The 20,947-nt window shown below is 63.1% G+C and overlaps 1 protein-coding gene across 2 annotated transcripts in view; it reads left to right on the top strand.

The window, feature by feature from the left end:
• The window catches only part of SORCS2 (sortilin related VPS10 domain containing receptor 2), a 448,567-nt gene that overhangs the window by 413,525 nt on the left and 14,095 nt on the right, over positions 1–20,947 (top strand). For both annotated transcript variants that reach the window (XM_043573043.1, XM_043573044.1), the window contains exons 13-23: positions 609–700; positions 1,556–1,663; positions 6,477–6,597; positions 7,569–7,702; positions 8,436–8,564; positions 10,088–10,259; positions 15,259–15,445; positions 15,751–15,884; positions 16,802–16,925; positions 18,152–18,264; positions 19,245–19,370. In XM_043573043.1, the coding sequence (XP_043428978.1) occupies positions 609–700; positions 1,556–1,663; positions 6,477–6,597; positions 7,569–7,702; positions 8,436–8,564; positions 10,088–10,259; positions 15,259–15,445; positions 15,751–15,884; positions 16,802–16,925; positions 18,152–18,264; positions 19,245–19,370 (1,440 nt within the window). The remainder of the gene's footprint in view (positions 1–608; positions 701–1,555; positions 1,664–6,476; positions 6,598–7,568; positions 7,703–8,435; positions 8,565–10,087; positions 10,260–15,258; positions 15,446–15,750; positions 15,885–16,801; positions 16,926–18,151; positions 18,265–19,244; positions 19,371–20,947) is intronic.

Raw genomic sequence — 20,947 nt, forward strand, 5'->3', positions numbered from 1 at the left:
GAGGCAGCATTTGAGCTGAGTCTTTTTCAAAAAAAAATTTTTCTTTAATGTTTCATTTGTTTTTGAGAGAGAGACAGACAGACAGACAGAGAGAATGAGCAGGGGAGGGGCAGAGACAGAGGGAGACACAGAATCCAAAGCAAACTCCAGGCTCTGAGCTGTCAGCACAGAGCCCGACACAGGGCTAGAACCCACGGACCGCGAGATCATGACCTGAGCTGAAGTCGGACGCTTAGCTGACTGAGCCACCCAGGAGTCCCTTGTGCTGAGTCTCAATGTCAAATTGGGGTTTACTTGTCCTAAACGCTCTGCTGACTTCCCTGATTTCTTTCCCGCCTTCACGCGGTCCCCATACAGGTGCGCGAGCTTTCCCTGCAGAGGGCCGGCTTCCTGCGTGTTTATCTGCAACTTAATCTCTCGCGTCAGTGGTCTAGAAACTGCCACGCTTGTTCGTTCAGGCCACGCGCACTGAGTCTGGGGGGTGCCGGAGAGCATGGGGGGGGGCCGGGGGACACGGGGAGCCCTGGGCCAGCTTCCTGGGGCTGCGTGGGGACACCTCTGCCCCCAGAGAGTGACCCACCCTCAGAGCGTGGCCTGCCTCTCTGCAGGTGTTCGAGGAGGAGCACCACGTCCTCTACCTGGACCACGGCGGCGTGATCGCAGCCATCAAGGACACCTCCATCCCCTTGAAGATCCTCAAGTAATGCCATGGGGGCCCAGCTCGGGGAGGGGGCATTGCAGGGTGGGTGGGGTTCCTCCAGCTGGGAGCTGCTCCCGGCTGGGCCTGGGGACACAAAGAAACCGGGAATGGCAGCACAGTAGGGTCCGCAGCAGGGGGGGGGGGGGCGGGGCAGAGGAAGACTTGGGGCTTAGGGGCCCGGAGGAGGCCCCCATCCCGGCCTGGGGGAGCAAGGAGGGCTTCCCAGAGGAGGTGACTTTCAGGCATCAACAACAGTTAGTCCCGTGGAGGAGGCAGGGCCAGGCAAGGAAGCCGGCAGCATGTGTCCAGGTGAGAACAGGTTTGGATGGGCTTCTGACATCTAAGGGGCAGTTGTGGGGAAAGGAGGACAGGTGTGAACTCCGGACTCGGAAGCCAGTATCACTTTAGTCTGAAAAACAGCTTTCTGCATTGCAAGCCGGTGGCACCGTGATATGATGAGTTGGGAGGCAGTACACCCCTGTCCCTGGCCTGGCAACGCCTGGGCTGGGCTCAGGCACCAGGGGTGGGGGTGGGGGCTGACCTGGATGCTCCAAGCCCAGACAACTGCAATCCAGGGGCTGAAAAGCAGCTGCAGTGTACCCAGAAGGCACGCCCAGAACGCCTTAGCTGTAGTGTTACTAAGGAGATGCGGGTGCTGCTTGGTGTCGGTGGGCGGCTGCTCTGCCCCCGGGAAGGGGTGCAGGTGCGGCCCGGACCTCTTCTCCCAGCCCCCTCGGCTGGGCAGCACTGGCCCCTGGGCTCGGGCAGGGCTGGATCCAGCAGGCCAGCTGGGCCTGGCCCCAGGGAGTGCTCCCGCCTGCCTGCCTGCGGTGGTGACGCCCCTTCTCCTGGCAGGTTCAGTGTGGACGAGGGCCTCACCTGGAGCACGCACAACTTCACCAGCACCTCCGTGTTTGTGGACGGGCTCCTGAGTGAGCCGGGAGACGAGACGCTGGTCATGACGTGAGTGCCCACGGCAGGGGGCGGGCAGGTCCCAGCCGATCTGGCCCAGGGGGACCTTGCTGCTCCGAGGCGCGTTCGACACCGGCCTCCCCACCCCCTCCCTGGCCTCCTCACGCCCATCTCCACCCTCACACCTGCCTCCTTGTCTCTTACTGTCCACTGTTCCTGTCATCCCGGGGGACGTCCACCACCTGCCCAGGATCGCCTGGCTGGTGAGGCTTTGGAGCCAGTCAAGGGCCGGTTCTGGGCCACCTGCCCCATGCTGCCTCTGGAGCTACCCTCCTCCTCCCCACCCCTTCCTCCTCCCCCTCTTGTCCCGCCTCCACCCCTCCCCCTTTCCTCCTCCTCCCCTTCCTCCTCCCCCCGCCTCCTCCCCCTCCTCCCCCTTCCTCTTCCCCCTCTTGTCCCTCCTCAACCCCTCCTCCCCCTCCTCCCCCTTCCTCCTCCCCCTCCTTCCCCCTTCCTCCTCCCCCTCTTGTCCCTCCTCCCCCTCCTCCCCTTCCTCCTCCCCCTCTTGTCCCTCCTCCCCCCTCCTCCCCCTTCCTTCTCCCCCTCTTTTCCCTCCTCCTCCCCCCCTCCTCCCCCTCCTCCCCCTTCCTCCTCCCCCTCTTGTGCCTCCTCCTCCCCCTCCTTCCCCCTTCCTCCTCCCCCTCTTGTCCCTCCTCCCCCTCCTCCCCCTTCCTCCTCCCCCTCTTGTCCCTCCTCCCCCTTCCTCCCCCTTCCTCCTCCCCCTCTTGTCCCTCCTCCTCCCCCCCTCCTCCCCCTCCCCCTTCCTCCTTCCCCTCTTGTCCCTCCTCCTCCCCCCGTCCCTCCTCCACCCCTCCTCCCCCTTCCTCCTCCTCCTCCCCATCCTCCTCCCCCTCCCCCCTCTTCTTCCTCCCCTCCTCCTCCCTCCTCCCCCTTCCTCTTCCCCCTCTTGTCCCTCCTCCACCCCTCCTCCCCCTTCTGCTCCTCCTCCCCTTCCTCCTGCCCCTCTTGTCCCTCCTCCTCACCCTCTTGTCCCTCCTCCACCCCTCCTCCCTTCTCCTCCCCTTCCTCCTCCCCCTCCTTCCTCTTCTTCCTCCCCTCCTCCTCCCCCTTCTCCCCTCTTCCTCTTCCCCCACTCGTCCCTCCTCCCCTTCCTCTTCCTCCCCTTCCTCTTCCTCCCCCTCCTCTTCCTCCCCCTCCCCCCCTCCCCCTCCCCCTCCTCCTCCCCCTCCCCCTCCCCCTCCCCCCCCTCCCCCTCCCCCTCCTCCCCCTCCCCCTCCTCCTCCTCCTCCCCCTCCTCCTTCTCCCCCTCCCCTCCTCCTCTCCTCCATCATCATTATCATGAACTCTTGGTACCTGGAAGGGCTCAGAGGCACGCTGTGCAGAGCTGACCTGACGCCCAGATGGGCCCATGCGGGGCAGCGCCAGGCCGGGGCCCGGGTCAGGCTGGGCCTTTAGGCCACAGGGAGAGCTCACCCCACTCCGGGCCAAACGCTGCACTAGGCACCGTGATCCCTGTTGGGATCTGAGAGGCTGGGCCTGAAACAGGTGCCCAGGGCCTGACTGCTCCCACCCAGACACCGGGGAAAGTGGGGTCAGGCCCTGGAAGGCTCCTTCCTGGGCAGTCTGACCTCCCGGGGGCTCGTTCAGGCAGAGCTGACCCACAGGCCGGGCCAGGGCCTGACACACTGCATTTCTACCAGCTCCCTCCTTCCTACGTGTGCCTGGCCGCACTTGGGGCAACACAGCAGGGCTCTGTGCTCTCTTCTTGCCTTGTATTGATGACGCCTGTACTGGGGAGACCGAGGGTCCCCAAAATGCACATCTACCCAACACCTGTGACTTTCTTTGGACATGGGGTCTTGGCAGATGTGATCGGCTGGGACGAGGTCACGGTGCAGTAGTTGGGGGGTGGGGGGCCCTAACCCCACGACCTTATAAGGAGGGGAGGGATGCCGACAGACACGCAGGGAGAGTGTGACTGGGAGGTGGAGACTGGAGGCCACAACCCCAGGACTGCCAGGCCGGAAGAGGCAGGAAGGGCCCTCCCCCAGAGCCTGTGGCGGAGCCCCACCCTGCAGACACCAAAACTTCCCACTTGTGGCTTCCAGGCTTCGTTGTACGCAGCCCTCGTTCGTGGAAGCTGGTTAGGGCCCCACACGCTTCCCTGCTTGGCTCGGGGCCGGGGCGCCTGGGCCGTGAGCACCAGTCTCTGCGGTCAGCCTCCCTAGCTCTTGCCTCTTTCTCCCCAGTGGACTGGGTGGAGACTTCCCCAAGGCGGGGCAGCGGACAGGGACAGGCAGGGGAAGGGACAGCGCCTCCCCCCACTGACCAGGCCCACCTGGCTCCACACCACAGCAGAAGCCACGTAGGCCAGCCCTTCCCTGGTCACTCCAGCATGATCTGCAACGTGCCGCCCGCTGTCCCGGGCGCCGAGGACCCCGAGGACCCCCGGAGCTGGTGGTCCATTGGGCAGACAGATCAAACAGAAGAGTGGCACACGTCCTCACCGGTGGGACGGAGGCTGGCTTACCAGGGCCAGCCGGGGGTGGGGGTGGGGGTGGGGAAGGGCCGTACAGGGCTCCCGCTGCGTCTTGGGCGTTTGGGAGCAGCTGACCTTGAACTGGGATGGGATGGCTAAGTCACGGGCTGGAGGACGAGCTGTGGGCTGAGCAGGAGCAATGCCTTCCCGCGTCATGATCGGGACCGGCCCTGCCCTGGCTCCATCATTCCTGGAGCAGACAGGCCCGGCCGGGACAGCGCCCGGCGGCCTGACCCCTCCCCTGCCCGCTCAGCCCGCGGTGGCCGTGCGCCCAGTGGCAGGCACGGATTTACTGCCTGGGAGCGATGCCCTGGCTGGACTCCCTGGAAGCGTCTGGTTAGTTAATTAACAGCTCACACTCCCGTCTGCCCTCCCAGCTCACGGTGGGGCCCCCGCGCTGCTGCAACCTCATCGGCTCTCCCCCTGGCTGCGACGGGCCAGGCACTCACGCTTCAGAACACCCCAGAGAGGCCCGTGCAGATGAGCCCCCAGCCTCAGGCCTACGCCGGCGGGAAGTTGCCCGGAAAGCACACTGCCGCCCGCCCCACCCAGGCCTGCCGGGCTGTCCTGTCCCTTCCTTAGTGGGAGGTTCTCCCTTAAAGAGATTATCTCCCTACTGAGACCGTTTAAGTGACCCGCCAGGCAGGCTTTGTTTGGGAGACAGGAGACCAGGGGACTGACCGCAGGGGAAGGTCAAGGCCGGGACAGAGGGAGGCTCAGGGACCTTGAACACCAGAGGAGGCCCCTGAACCAGCCTGGAGAGGCAGGAGTTTCATCCGTAAGATGAAGATAATAGTTGTCTACTTCGTGGGACTGTCTTGGGGAGCAGAGAAATCGCTGCGTGTGTGTGTGTAGCTCCTACTATGTGCCGGCACCCTGCACAAACCATTGCTAGCCTACCATCAATCCTGAAAAGGCCAGGGCCGCCGTCCCTGTTTTAAAGCCAAGGAGGATGGGGTACAGAGGGAGTGAACCTGCCCAAGGTCACAGACGTAGGAAACGGGGCACGAACCCACGCCTGGATCAGAGCCGCCCTGTGAAAGCAAAACCCTTCTTCAAATATCAGCTTCGGACATTCAGAGCCAGCCATCATGTGCCCAAGAAAACACTCCCACACATTTCTCCTCTGCCATTCTGGAGTGGGATTAGCATCCTTTCAGATCATGATTGACCTTCCCCAAGTATCTGGTCCCTGTCAGCACACATGGAAGGGGACTGAGTTTAACAGGGCGTATCGCCTCCCCCACCCGGGTGCTCGACCTTTGGTAATATGTCCCAAATGCTGCAGGCTGGACTAGAGAAGGATCAAGGACATGCAGGCTGGGCCCCCTCTTCTGTGGCGGCATTTGGCGCCCAAGTGTGGGGTATCACAGGGAAGCCCCTGAAATAGCAGCCTTTGCAAAGACGGAGGGATTTGGGTACACAGTAGGTACTCAGCAGATGACTCCTGAGTGCTGACGGAGAGGAAATGGCCCAAACGGGCTGGGTGACCTTGGGCAAGTTACTCAACCTCTCTGCGCCTCAGTCTCCCTTTCTGGAAAATAGGAGTGAACTCCTCTCGCAAGGCTGTGGCGAGGATTAGACCAGACAGCATATATGGAGCCCCCAGCACATCATGGGTGCCCCGTGAAGGTCTGGCCTCCAGAGAGCACCCAGGGTGCTCCACTGCCCTGCTTCCTCCGCTCGCCAAGGCTGGGGCCACGTGGTGGGCGGGAGATGAGCACAAGGCTGAGGTCCTTCCCATCCTGCCGCTGTGAGTCGGCGTGCCGACTCCTCGCTCCGGATTGCCGGCAGCGCCTGGAAAAACAGCCTGTGGCCCGGTTCTGTAGAGCCGGGGTCTGGGGCACAGACCCCCCCCCTCCCCACCCCCTGCACGGTGAGGCTGACGGAGGCGGGAAACGCACCTCCACAGCCACCTGACCTCCCATCATTCTGCAGCACACAAGCAAGGACCGTGGGAGGCTATGGAAGGGCCCGGTGGCTGCTGAGAGCTGGGGGTCCTGACAATGCACCCACTTCCTGGGTTATTGGCGGGGGGGACGTGTGGGATGACCCCCACGCGTGCAATCCGGGAGCCACAGACGATGCGGGACGGGGGTGGGGATACCAAGGCCAGGACCACATGCCTGCAGCCGGCTGGGCGCGGTGCTGGTGGGGGGCGGGGGTCCGGGACTCTGGCCCCTGGGATGGCCCAGCCGGGGCCGGGAGGTGTCGCCGAGGCCCGGAGGGGAGGTGGCTTGCACCCCGAGTCGGGACGGGCCGGCTCAGGTGATTTCCCTCCCCTCCCTCCTCCTCCCTCTCCAGCGTCTTCGGCCACATCAGCTTCCGCTCAGACTGGGAGCTCGTCAAGGTGGACTTTCGGCCCTCGTTCTCCAGGCAGTGCGGTGAGGATGACTACGGCTCCTGGCACCTCAGCGACCTGAAGGTGGGCCGGGGCGCAGGCGGGGAGGGCCCCCTCTGCCTGGCCATCCCCCCCCCCCGCCGGCACGGCCCCAGGAACCTGACCTGCCGGACGGCTTCCCAGAACCCCGGCGGCCCCGGACGTCCAGTCCTTCTTCCGGGTTCTCCGGCCACCTCGTGGGGCCCGGGCTGCTCCGGGCTTGGGTCTGCAGCCGGGCTCAGGGGTACCGCAGGCCCGACCCCACTGCGGAGCCCGTGCGCTTGGGATCCGGGAGCCGTCGTACGATGGGAGGGCAACACAGTGCCTGCATCGTGTATCACCCAACGCCCCACTGGGGCATGGGGCAGCCCCACCCCATAATCTCAGGCACGCAAATGTTTCTAGAACAAATAATGGGATAGTCGCACTAAGTGAAATAAATGAGGGCTGGAAACGGCCCCTGCAGCCCAGACCGGGTTGTGCTGCTCGAGGTGTGATGGGGAACCTCGGGGTTTCAGCATGGGCGGCTCCCACACCTGCCACGTCACCCTGCCCGTCGCAGGGAGGGGGCGGCGCCTGTTGGGAGGACGGGCTGGGGACTGGCTGTGTGTCCACCTGTGCCCTGAGGGCCGTGGCTCCTCCGAGCTCCTGCACCGGGCATGCACCACGAGGGCCGGGGGTGGGGAGGTGGGGGGGGGGGACACGGAGAAACTCAACAGACGCCTGCTCTCCTGGTCTCCAGCCGCCCTGTGACCCCAGAGGGAGCTTGTACGCTGTGGGGGCTCAGTGGATGCTTGTGGGTTGGGATGGGAGGGAGGCTGCCCAGCTTGACCTCAGCCACGCCACTTGCCCTTCTGGGCTTCGGTTTCCCCATGTGTGAAAGGGGACACTGCCTTGGTGGCCGCCCGGGGGTTGAGAATCAGCTATTTTCGGGGAAGGACAAGATCAGCAGCCCCAGATAATGGAGAGCGGTCGGCCCTTCTCGGCCAGCTCCTTACGCCGCGCTCCCGCTGCAGGGTGACCGCTGCATCATGGGCCAGCAGAGAAGTTTCCGGAAGAGAAAGCCCACGTCCTGGTGCGTCAAGGGGAAGAGCTTCACGTCTGCGCTGGAGACCCGGGTGTGCCGGTGCCGGGAGTCAGACTTCCTCTGGTGAGGACCGCACCCGACACGGGCCTCTCGGTCATCCTAAGCAGCTTCACGCGGTGGCAGCCACCGCAACCCAGCGCGGGTCTGAGTCAAGCTCCTCCTGCCGCCTTATTCTGTGCGTTAGAGCCAAGACTCAGTCCAGCGGCGTCACGGAAGGGCGTTAAAGAACTCACGGGCACGTGTGCACAACCACCGCCGTGGCCTGCTCACAGGTGGGAGGGGATGCCAGGGATAGGGGAGGGCATCCCGGGGGCGAGCGGCGCCCACCCAGCCCTTCTCCGACTTCCAGAATCTGGTTCACAAAGCTTCAGGCCCACCGTCTGCCTCCCTGGCCGTCCTTACCCCTTGCTCTCCAGCTCCCCCTTGCGTGCCACCTGGCCCCGTACCTCCCTGCACCAGCATTGGGGGGGCCCCCTGTGTGGTGCCCCTCCCCTCTCTTTCCCTGCCTGTCCACTGCTCTGCTGCTCTTTCTTTGAGATTCAGTGCACCTCCTCCAGGCGGCCCTCCAGGACACCCACGCTGGGCTCAGTGTTCTCTTATGAGTTGCCAGAATCCCCTCTGCATCTCTTCTCACCTGGAACGTAACTGTTTTCAGGCTGGACAGGGCTGTATGGACTTGCCTGTGTGTCCTGACAAATGGGTGCATAGCAGGCCCTTGCTGTGAGGTCCCCACCCCCAAACTGGCTCCCATCCCCTCCCGGGCCTGCCTCCTGACTGCTGTTCTCTCCTCCTCCAGCGACTACGGATTTGAGCGCTCTCCCTCCTCGGGGTCTGACGCCAACAAGTGTTTTGCCAACTTCTGGTTTAACCCCCTGTCCCCGCCAGATGACTGTGTTCTGGGCCAGACCTACACCAGCAGCCTCGGGTGAGTGTGGCCCAGGCCTCTCCGCGTCGCTCCCCGGGGCAGAGCCACAGAAAGAGAAGTCGGCTGAGGCTGTCCTATTTGCTGGGCTCCCGAGACTTCAACCCGGGCACCGACCCCGCAGGGTGTCCGATCTGAGCCCACGTGGGGCAGCATCAGGGAGAGAGTGTGCTTTGAGCTGGCTCTGAACCGAGAACAGAAGTGACAGGCACGTGAAACGACAGACCCGCAGGTTGGGAGGCCCCAAGACACTCTGTTTCCCTTTGAGGAAGTCGTGAGCGGGAAGAGAACCTCAGTGGACTTAATAGAAAATCCCCGTTAGGACCCTCGGGGGAGGGGGAGGGGGAGGGACAGGCCAGAACGTGAGGAAGCAGGACTGGAAGTTGCAAGCTTTGGCCTCAGCGGCATAAACTCCACCATCCGTCCATCCGTCCAGCCATGTACCCATCATCCCTCCACCCACCCATCCATCCGTCCTTCCATCCTTCCGTCCTTCCCCCATCCACTCACCTGTCCATATCCCTTCCTTCCCTCCGTCAAGCAGTGCCAGCCTTTCTGGTGCACCCACTAGGGTTTGGCAAGCAGAGACTCCTGTCTGAAGGGTCAGCGCCAGGTGCCACATCAAGGGTGAAGGGTTGCACTCTGGGCACTAAGGTGCTGGGTGTGGGTAGATCTTAGAGTGTAGTTTCTTCTAAATTACTCCAGTGTGTTTTGCATGATAAACCTCTGAATGTGTACTCAGTGGCTGAGCTGTGGGGGCAGGAGGGGCCACCAGACCCAGGGAGGTGGGCATATCCAGGCACTTTGGCAATAATGCTAGTTTTAGGGGCCCCGAGGCCGGGTGTGGCCTGAGGGAGTTTCACAGTCAGCAAGTCAGATGATGCCACCCCTGCCATGGTTTGCCCAGGGTCTCTGCCCCCCCCAACTCCTTTCCAGCCTCCTCCCAGCCCCGCTCCCCACTCTGGCTCCAACCACCTACCACAGGGCCTTTGCCCCTGCTGGTCTTGCTGCCCAGATGCCCTTCCCTCTCCTGCTTACCCTCCTGATTTCAGCTGAAAGCCTCTCTCTCAGGGACCCACTCCCAGAGCTTGGCAGTGGTGATTTAACCGCGATGCGGGAGGCGATCCGTCTCCCCCACTTGGCAAGGGCCGGGCCGTGGGAGGGGAACCCTTCTGCAGCAGATGCATGGCACGAAGCAGCCGGGGCGTCCGGTGGCCCGATTCTCAGCAAGGCCCCAGTCGCACCCTCGGCCACAGCGAGAGCAGGTGCTAGGGTCGTCGGAAGCACCGTGACCAGACACGGAAGCAGCCAGCGAGGGAGGCAGGCTCTGGTCACCCCACCCTGAGCCTGGCTTCTCAGCTCCCACCAGGGGTAGCGATGACAGGGGTTAGCGGTGGCTCTCGGTGGGGCCGGGAGGAGGCCGCCAGAGGAGCCACGGCTTGCCACCAGCCAGTCCCCGCCGGGCTGTGGGGCCCGTGCCCTCCCCCGCCCGCCGGCCCAGACCCTGACCCTCCCTCCGGCCGCAGGTACCGCAAGGTGGTGTCCAATGTGTGTGAGGGCGGCGTGGACCCGCGGCAGAGCCCGGCGCCGCTGCAGTGCCCGCTCACGCCGCCCCGGGGCCTGCGGGTCAGCATCCGCGGCGACGCGGTGGCCGTGCGGCCGGGAGAGGACGTCCTGTTCGTGGTGCGGCAGGAGCAGGTGAGCCGCGCGCTGTCCCCGCAGAGGGCAGCTTCCGCCAGGCGAGCAGGGGGGGCGCGTGCGTGCGTGGGCGTCCCCTCTGCCTCCAGCCGGTTTTTTCCAAGCCGGGGGGCTGAGTGGACCGGAAGTCCCTTCCCCGGGCCCAGTCCAGCGTCGAAAGGAGGAATCCCCTCCACGATCCCCAGGGGGCGGTGGAGTAGGGTATGGGGGAGGGGTCTCCGTGCCGCCTGCACAGTGGCGGGGACACTTCCGTGCACGGCCCCGTGTGCGCCTTACTGGACTCTTGCTTCCGAGATTTATTCGCGCCTGTGGGCAGCAGTTTTTTTAAGTGTATTTTGAGAGAGAGTAAGCAGGGGAGGGGCAGAGAGAGAGGGAGAGAGTCCCAAGCAGGTTCCCCGCTTCCAGCACAGAGCCCGACAGGGGACTCGAACCCACAAACTACGAGATCATGATCTGAGCTGAAGTCAGACGCTTAACTGACTGAACCTCCCAGGCGCCCCTGTATTCTGATTTTAAAAAGAATTTATGCTCATTGTAGAACATTTGAAAAACACCTAAAATGACAAGAATATAAATATCACCAAAACTCCTGTTGCCCCCAAGGTAACAACTGTTAAGTTTTGTATTTTCTTCTGGCCTTTTAAAAAGAATATATAGCATGCTTAATTCTTGTGATTAGACAGGTAACAAACTCACTGTAGAACATTCAAAACCAGAAATCACAAAGACTTACCAACATGCAGGACATTCCGAACAACAGGAAAGCACAGAGGACAAGGCTGTTCCCCCTGGAGGGAGGCCACCCCAGGAGCCCAAGCCGCCTGCCCACACCACTCCGTTGGGCGTTGGGATCTCTGGTGAACAGATGAAGCAAGTTCAGCTTTATAACTGTTCGCGCTTTATTTTTTTTTTTTTTAATTTTTTTTTCAACGTTTATTTATTTTTGGGACAGAGAGAGACAGAGCATGAACGGGGGAGGGGCAGAGAGAGAGGGAGACACAGAATCGGAAGCAGGCTCCAGGCTCCGAGCCATCAGCCCAGAGCCTGACGCGGGGCTCGAACTCACGGACCGCGAGATCATGACCTGGCTGAAGTCGGACGCTTAACCGACTGCGCCACCCAGGCGCCCCAGTTCGCGCTTTATTAACACACGCCCTCCACAATACGGTGCCAGGGTGCAGTCCGTGAGGATGATAGAGGTCCTTGGTGTTGGAAACCAGTAACTCTGGTCTCATACAAACAGGGAAACTGAGGCCAGAGGACACAGAGCTGTATGTGTGAGTGCCCATGTGTCCAGGCTCACCGGTGCGCAGTCACCTGATTTGTAGATCGGGGAACCCTGGCTCAGAGAGGGGCGGTGACTCACCCGAAGCCACACAGTGACAAGTGACAGAGCTGGCACTGGGTCCCAGGCCAGGGGGCTCTGCATGGACAGCATCTGGTCTGTGGCCCCCAGACCTGGGCCGGGCCTGGGGACCCCGTGTCCCGCCTGTTTCCAGGCCTGGCCCTGAGATTCACACTTGGGGCCCCAGGGGTGGCCCCGGGGTGGGGAGCGGGCATCTGTCACGCAGCATCTTGGCGTGGCAGGAGGATGGTGTCCCCTCCCCAGGTGGGGTCCCTGGACCCTCAGAGGGGACCCACCTGCTGCCTAAGTCCCAGCACAGCCGTCCGGGAAAAATGGCCATCTGCTGCCCCCTAGAGCCTTCAGTCTCACAGTCTCTTGGTGTCACATCGGTGGATTCTCGGGACAGGACGAGCCTGTGAGCCCCACTGCACCAGTGTCCCAACCCCGAGGGCTAGGGTGGCTGGAGGTGAGGGGGGTGACCAGAAGGTGCTCCTGTAAGAGAGGCCTCTCTGTGCACACCCCCGTCCGGAAGAGGCCGCGGGGGAAGCGTGGGAGCTCGGGTCGCAGTGGACACACTCCTGCACGTGCACACACGCACAGTGTAGCACTCACACGTCTCACGCAGACACATTTACACACTGACACGCACAAGTCACACCCGGCCCTCCTCGTGCACGGGCGAGCTGCGGGTGGAAATAGCTCCATCTGGGGCGGGGGGCCAAGTTCCACACGTAAGTAAGAATTAACAACAAGGGCTGATGGAGGAAGGACCCGGAAACAGACCCGCACGGAAATGCACAGCTGATGGTGCCACAGGCGGAGAAACATCCCCGCGGAGGGGAGGACGGTCCCCGGCCGGTGAACCGCCGATAAAAACGAGCCCCGGCCAGAACCTCACAGCTGATACCAGATCGACTCAGGACGGACCGCAGAGGTCAACGGAAGCCGGAAAACTGCAAATCCTTTAGGAAGAAGATGGAAAGCGTCCACACCTAGGGCTGGGCCACGTGTAGGCGGAGCGGACGCGGAAAGCACCTTCCGTAGACGAAATCGGGCACATCGGCCGTGGGCGGGAGGCAACGCTCTTGCTCCGTGAAAGACCCTGTAAAGAAAACGAGAAGTACGTTCCGGGGAAAATACTCACACAGCTCACATCCGGCCCGGGCTGGTACCGGGAAGAAAACGACACCGCGGTTGGAAAACCGGCGGGGGCCCTTTCGTCACGACGCGCCTGCGAGAGCGGCCAGCATAAGGGCTGGCGGGGACGCGGAGAAACGGGACCCCTCGCACGTGGCCTCGGCGGAGGGGGCCGGTGATGGGACCAGAGCTGCGGACAGCAGTCTGGCAGTTTCTGACGAAGCAGAACAAGCCACCACCGCGTGACTCCGCAAGTGCCCCCCCGGGCGTCTGTCCCCGGGACGCGCAGACTCGCGTTCACGCAGAGCCCGCCCACGGGAGTCCCGGCGGCCTTACCGCACGGGCGCCAGAAACCGGAAACGCCCAGGTGTCCTCCAGGGGGCGTCTGGTCGAACAGTGGTGCAGCCACGGCGTGGAACACGACTCCCCGGTGACAGGGAGCAGGTCACTGACACGCGTCACCACCTGGGTGAGTCTCCAGAGAATTACACTGAGAAAAGCCAATCCCAGGGACTCCGTGCTGCCTGACTCCCTTTATAGGACCTTCTGGAAAGGACAAGATTGCAGAGACCGGGGACAGATGAGTGGCCACCAGGGAGCGGGTGGGGCTGCTGGTGGTGCCTGTGGCGGCTGGGTGGCTCTGCACCCCGGCTGCGACCGTGTCTGTGTCCCGGGTGTGAGACTGTGGTTCCAGCGGGTGTTGGCCCTGGGCGTGTGGCACGGGGCACACGGGGTCTGTGCGGGTCCTTTCGCTGCGTGGGAACTGGGGGCTGCCTCTGAACCCACCGTCCCCTCTTCCTAACATGCTCAGCAGCACACAAAAGCAGGAGCACAGGAGACACAGCAGGTGCAGGGGGCGGGGTTACGGTGGCCTAGCTCCTCTCTGCCCTTGGGTTTCCTATTTGCCGGCATTGAGGCTGGACTCCTTTCTGATCAGGGGGAAAGACGGCAGGTCCTCTTAACCGAGTAAAATGTTCCAGTAGTTCAATGTGCATCAATCAGCCTGGCGGGTGGCCCACGGGCAGGAACGCGGGGTCCCAAGGCGGGATGCAGCGCCCCGCATCCTCGAAGCCACAGGCCGGGTCCAGTCCAAGGTGCGCCTGGCTTGCAGGCTGCGGGCACAGAGGCCAAGGTGGGCTGGAGACCCCGCTCCCCTCGTCCCCGTGAGGCCGCCTGTCCACGGGGAGCACTGAATGGTGAGCCGGCCTGACCCTCCAGGTTCCAGCCCAGCATGTGGGGACAATAGAACAGCATGTGAGTAAGGTCCCCGGGCCATTGTCACAAGCGACCATGCACTGCAAATGTAAGACAGCACATGCCTCTCTCTCAGTTTTGGAGGCTGGAAGTCTGATTTAAGGTGTTAGCAGAGCCTGGCTCCTGCCGGAGACTCCGGGGAGGGATTCTTCCCTGTCTCATCACTTTCTTGGGTGCCAGTGTCCCTTGGCTCATGATTGAGTCCCTGCAGTCTCTGCCCTGTCACCACACGATGTCTCTTCTGTGTCCCAAAACCCCCACCTCTTCTTGAAAAGACACGGCCACTGGATGGGGCCCGTCCCACCCCAGCATGACCTCATCTTCATGGCTTCTGCAAAGACCCTGTTTCCAAATAAGGCCAAGCTCTGAGTTCCGAGGAGGGGGGGAGGGGGCGTGGACTTGAGGGGGTGGATGCTGTTCAAGCCAGTGACTGCATCTGTGGAGAAAGTGAAACAAAAGGAATTTACGTGAAAGGTCTCTGTAAGTTTAAGGGCTTGGCCATAAAATGAGAGGCTCGTACACGGCCAGTGCTAATCCTGTGTCGTTCTTGGTCACCGGGACAAGGTTTTCAGGCTGTTCCTGCAGGGATGGGGAGGCAGGCAGGGGAGGGAGGGGAGTGGGCATGAGACGGAACGCAAGAACGCTTTCTCGCTATGAACTGGAGAAAATCAGGGTTTTTTCCGCTGGATTTCCCGTGCCTTGGTGAGGAAGCTGTGGTTCTGTGGGGACTGGCACCCCCAGTCCCGAGCGGAGACCGTCAGACGACCCCCAGCGGCTCAAACGCCGGGAAGGGACAGCAGGTGCAGGGAGCCCCGCGCTGCACGGACCCTGTGCGTCCGAGCTGCATGCTTGCTCCACGGAGAACAGGATCAAAGAAACACCCCGGAACCGTGGCGCTCGGCATCAGAGAAGGGAAAACGTTCCCCGAATTTGCTGGGAGGCCCCTGAGGAGCCTTCGTGCAGAGAGGATCTTTCTGGCCGTTGCCCTGAGATCCATCCGGCCCCTGGCTCAGGCCTCAGTGGGTGTCCCTGGCCCGCCGGGCCCGCCGCCCTGCCCCCACGCTCCTGCGTCTCTGCAGCTCCGGGCCGCGCCTGCCCTCCTCAGCCGGAATGCCAGGCCGGAGGTCCCCGGGGCAGGCAGGTGCCTGGGGGCCCCGGGGCCACGGCGTGTGAGGAAAGGAGCGAGGGAATGAATGAGTAGACCCGCTGCTGGCCCGTCCGCGTTACGGCCGCCCCTGAGTGGCCTCGTGGTCTCTCCCGCAGGGTGATGTCCTGACCACCAAGTACCAGGTGGACCTCGGGGATGGCTTCAAGGCCGTGTACGTGAACCTCACGTCGACCGAGGAGCCCATCCGGCACCGCTACGAGAGCCCCGGCGTCTACCGCGTGTCTGTCAGGGCGGAGAACGTGGCGGGGCACGACGAGGCGGTGCTCTTTGTCCAGGTCAACTGTAAGTCCGTCGCCCCTTTGAGGCCAAGGGTCCCTCCCCGGGGCAGAGGGCCCCGGGTCCTGGGGGGAATGCAGGGAGACCCTCGGGCCTGCTCTAGGACCCCAGTCCTCAGGATGGCAGGCCGAGGGGCAGGGAGACGGGCAGGCTGGGCTCAGGTCCACACCCCGGGTGCTCCGTGCCACGGTGGGTTTGGTGATGATGCTGGTGGAAGTGACGAAGGTGATGGTGACAGTGCCCAGTAGGCAGCCTCTGAAATGCCAGTGCCCTGACGCCGTCTAACCCCGGCCTTTCCCCGGACCCCGCAGCCCCCCTGCAGGCCCTGCACCTCGAAGTGCTTCCTGTCGTCGGCCTCAACCAGGAGGTGAACCTCACAGCCGTGCTGCTGCCCCTGAACCCCAACCTCACCGTCTTCTACTGGTGGATCGGCCACAGCCTGCAGGTGCGCTGGCCCCGGGACCCACAGGCTTGCTCCTGGGTGAGAGTGGGGCCGGGCAGTGCCCCGGGGACTGGGCAGAAGGACACAGGGTATGACACAGTGGACTCGAGGTGAGCACACACCAGCCTTTCTTCCCGAGCCCCTGCTCGTGTTTGGCTGAGTCTAAGTGTGGCAGACGCAGGATAAAGTGGACCAGACACTGCCTTTTCCTGGGGAGAGAGGTGTGAACACGACAGGTGACCAGAGTTGTGATACGCATCACAGGAAGGGGGCCGGTGAGGTGTTGCGAGCTCCAGAAGATCGGGCCGTTTCTAGTCTGGGCGTTGGGTGTGGTCAGGGAAGGCTTCATGGAGGAGGGGGTCACGGGGGCCAGACCTGATCTCAGAGCCCTGGGTTGTACCCCGTAAGCAGCGGGGAGCCACAGACAGTTGCTGGTAGGAGGGCGGGAGGGTCTCCGCGGGCAGGGCTGCCCACCTTAGCCTGGGAGCCCTCGAGACCTCAAGAGGGGCGTCCTTCCCTCATTCAGTAAGCTTAGCCCTGCACCCCAGGCAGATAGACCCCAGCAGCACTGAAGGCCCAGACACAGAAGCCGGGCAGGAGGAGCCGTAGGCCCCAGATCGCGTTTCCCTGGAATGGGGGGTGGGGTTGAGGAGGGTGCCGAGCTCCGGGTTCAAATCCCAACTCCGCTACTCCCAGCCCAGCCCTGTGAGCAGGCCTGGAAGGAAGGGGCCCCTAGGAGACTGGGTCCAGGCTGCCCTGACTTAGAGCTGGTGCCTCTGGGGGGCCCTCCCCGTGTCCCCCCCTGCTGCCACCCATGTCCCGACCAGAGCGGGGGAGAGTGAACGTTCTGGGTGAGGCCCTGGGCAGCGGGCGGGCTCTCCCGCATGGACCTGCCCTGACCGTGCTCGTGGTCCCCGCAGCCCTTGCTCTCCCTGGAGAACTCTGTGACCACGCGGTTTGCAGACACGGGGGACGTGCGTGTGACTGTGCAGGCCGCCTGCGGAAACTCGGTGCTGCAGGACTCCAAGGTGGTCCGCGTGCTGGGTGAGCCCCCTCCCCAGGGACGGGAGGCACGTCTCGCCCTTCTCGGGAGCGCTGGGTTTGTGTGGCATCTGGTTATGCAGGGCAGCGCAGGCTAGGGAGAGGAGCGGGTGAACACAGCTCTGACGCTCCCCGGCTTCCCTGGCCTCAGTTTCCCCATCTGTAAAATGAACACAGACGAGTCTTTGTGTCCAGTGGCCCTCATGGGCCTCACACGGCACAGAAAGAGGACGTGGCTGAGTGACCGACTTGTCGGGGTCACCGGGTCTGCCAGCCTCCCAGCAGCCTGACCTCTCCTGCCCCCTTGTCACATGATTCTAGCTTAAAGTAAGGGGACCCCTAACATAGCCTTTACTGAGACTCCCATTCTGGATCCCACTCACTGGGGGCCCCAAGTCCCTCCTGGGAGACATTTACAATAGGAGATTAATCCTAAAAATGGAAGAGAGCCCCCCTCCCAGGGTGCTATTGCCCTTGTCATCACACTGATAAAACCTCATGTTGCTTACCAACAGCCTCTCCTACGGACAGCAGCCATCAGTTAAATGTTTAGTGGGCCTGCCTTTGGCTGTTCCTCCATTCGCAAACACATGTGCACAGGGTCCTGAGCCCAGGGCTTTGAAATAGTCACTGCCTCCCCTGCCATAAGCTGCTGGGTTCCCAGTTCACAAAGCGCTTGTCCCTTGGGCCGCATAGCCACAACAAAGCCTCCTTCCTCCATGGGGCTCAGGAGGAACCTGGAGAGACTACAGCGAGCTCCTCTCACAACCACCTGCACGGGGCTCCAGAGTGGGCCTCTGGGTTGGGGACCCTGGCAAATGGGAGAGAAAGAGAAGGTGGGACCTCTGCCCTCAAGGGACTCTTACTCTGGTGGGGAGACCAGTGCCCTTGAAGTCCATGGATCCCTGGGGGAAGGGAGCCCGACCGAATGGGGTGTAGCCATCCTTGTGAGTGAACGGGGCGGAGCTCATAAGGCAGGCTTGGCGCGTGCCGGGTCCTCCCTCCCCGGTGGGCGCAGGGGTTTTAATGTTCGTTATTAGGTGCCAGTCAGTGAGGTGGGCCCTGCCCCGGGCAGTGGCTGGCGCAGGAAGGACTCTTGTTTTTCAAAGCGGCCCACGGGATCTGAAGCCAGGGCAGTCCTGGGCCATCCAGGGTGCATGGCCTCCTGCCGGAGGGCGGAGCCTTGCTGCCCAGGACTGACCAGCTCGCCCGTCTCTGCCACTTTTCAGACCAATTTCAGGTAGTGCCTCTGCGGTTTTCCACGGATCTGGATGTGCACAACCCCAACACCCCTGAGTGGAGAGAGGACGTCGGCCTGGTGGTGACCCGGCTGCTCTCCAAGGTGCCCCCAGCCCACCCCCCCAGAGCCTCCCCAGCACCTGCGGGCGCCTCGGAGGGGCAGGGCCCCAGAGCACCGAGGGAGGGGCGGGGTGGGGCGGGGCGGGTGGAGCTGCCCTCAGTCCCGGTGACTGGTCTTCAGGCTGTCTGCCCGGTGCTCCGGGGACAGCTAGGGCCCGCTGCCCTGGCTCTGCGGGACAGGCGGCTGGAGCGCCAGCTCACCGGGGAGGGGCAGGCCGACATCCTCCATGCACATCGAGTGAGCACCAGCTGTTTGCACAGGACACAGTCACTGGCCTCTGATGGCCCAGAAGCTCCTTAGTATGATATTCATTTATTCACGGAGTTTCTATTCTGGGCCGGATACTGGAGCCAGAGAGAATCCATGTGATTGCTGCCCCTGGGGAACCCACAGACAGCAGACCGAGGCGGTGCCCCAGGGTGGGCCTAGGCCACTCAGGGCCCTTGGTCCCTCAGTGAAGGAAAGACCAGCCCCCCACAGTCATCCAAGGCTGTCACAGGCTGAGGCCCACTCTGGCCGTGCCTCTCCTCAACCAGTTAATAATGCTGGTGATACCGTCCTGGGTGTTGAAGGCTGAATAGGAGTTTGCCAGATAGAAGTGCACGGAGTGGGATTTTCAGGAGGCAGAGGGACCCGTGGAGGCTGAGCTTTGTGGGTTGGAGGAACTATTTGGTCAGGAGCCCTGACGCCTGGGAGGAGCTTAGCCAGAGAGGGCTCTGCTCACCCTCAGTGTGAGGAATGATCTGGAGGTAGCAGGCCTGGCCTGGGGGAGGCCACTGTCAGGGGGCTACCGGGCTCGGGGGCCATCCCTGTGGGGTGCGAGGCTCAGGACTAGCTCGAAGGACAGGTGGCCAGGACTTGGACAGACCAAGAGGAGAGAGAGGGTGTTCCTGGGGGCCCCAGAGCATGGCAGGGGACAGAGAAGACAGGCGGCTCAGGGGGGCTTGTCTGTGTCCCTGCAGGAGACCAGCGTCCCCGAGGAGCTGCTGGTGACCGTTGTAAAGCCGGGGCTGCCCACCGTGGCCGACCTGAACGTGCTCCTGCCCCCTCCCGGGCCCGCGAGGAAGAGGAATCTCACAAGTGACAAGGTATCTCCTGAGGCCGCTGGACCCAGGTTCTCCCTGCACCGCCAAGGGTTTGGTGGCCTAGTGCCCAGGGTTTGGTGGTAAGTCACAGCAAGCACAGAGTCTCGGGGGCTCTTTGTCACGTAGAGGCCCACCAATCACTCACCAGATCACCAGTGATCTCACCAATCACTGCCTGACGCAGGTGGCCGGCTCCGCTCCCTCCGTGGCCGCACCCCTGGGACTCCGGTGGCCTCCAAGGTCACTGTGTTGGGGAATGGCGGGGCACAAGGGCACTGGGGTGGGACCAACCCCCCCGGGGGGACATTCCGGTGGCCAGAGCTGCTCACACTGGCCCGAGCACCCAGGGTGTGGGTCTCGGGACAGAGTGGAAATCAGCGCCCATCCACTTAGCCAATGTCCTCACTGCATGGGACAGCTTCCAGAGAATAGCCCTCATCTGGGCAGACAGAAGACCTGCTGTGTGGCGGGCACAGGATGGGGACCCAGGGATAAATCGAAGCCACTGGGGGTGCCCTGGGCTGGCTGTAACGCTTCCCCAAACAGACCGTAACTCGGGTGGAGGAGGAGAGCAGAAGGCAGACCCGGGGCACTGCAAGCACAGCCCTGTGCCGAGCCGACCAGCAGGTCCCCAGCAGGTTAGGCAGGGTCAGCGTCGGGCACGGCCCCTGAGGCGCGTGCGCAGGACCGGAAATGCTCGTCCACGCGCACAGACAGGCACACAGGTGTTCACAGCAGCCCCAGAGTGGCCACGAGCCAGACGTCCACACAACGGAGTCTTATGCAGCCGTCAAAAGGGATGCGGGTCTGATCTGACACCTGCTGCCACTGGGATGAGCCCGGCAGACGGGACGTGCAGGGGAAGCAGCCGGTCATCACCGAGGCCGCCTGCTGGATGCCTGCGTTGATGGAAATGTCCGGAAGGGGCAGGCGCGCAGAGGCGGAAAGCAGGCTCCGGCTGCCAGAGGCTGGGGAGGTGCGGGGGGTGCAGACGGCTGGCAGGCACGGGTTTCCTTTGGGGATGATGAGAATGTTCTGGAGTCAGACAGCGGTGATAGCTACGTGACCGTAAGTACCCTAAAAAGTGCCGATTTGCACGCTTGAAGAAAGCAAATGTTGTCTCAAGACAAATAAAAGAGAATCAGAAGCCCCACCCCCCTCTGGACTGGTCGTGAGACAGATGCCCCTGGAGGCCGTCTGGAAAGACTGACCAGCGCTGAGCGGGGCGCAGCACAGCCCTGTGGGCGGCTGATAGCGTCTCATTCTACAGACGAGGGAAGTGGGGCTCGGCGGGGGGCACCGTCAGGACCGCGGAGAGGACAGGGAGCCCCATGTCACTGTGGCTGCTCCACGCCACTCCCACGCTGCCTCCTGGTTAGACGTGACTGTCGGGGCCCGGCCCACAGCGTTTCCCAAAGGGCATCCGCATCGGCACCTGAGGGCTCCCCGGCCTGCCAAGCCCCCGGCCCCTGCCGCGTCTCTGGGGGGTGGGACAGCAGAGGGTTGAGAGTGTACCCATTTCTCAGACAGGTAGCTAACCACAGGGGCTCCGCACAGCTTGGGGAAGGCGCGGCGGGCCT

The sequence above is a fragment of the Prionailurus bengalensis genome, chromosome B1 (genome assembly GCF_016509475.1).
Source record: "Prionailurus bengalensis isolate Pbe53 chromosome B1, Fcat_Pben_1.1_paternal_pri, whole genome shotgun sequence".
Classification (NCBI taxonomy): Eukaryota; Metazoa; Chordata; class Mammalia; order Carnivora; family Felidae; genus Prionailurus; species Prionailurus bengalensis.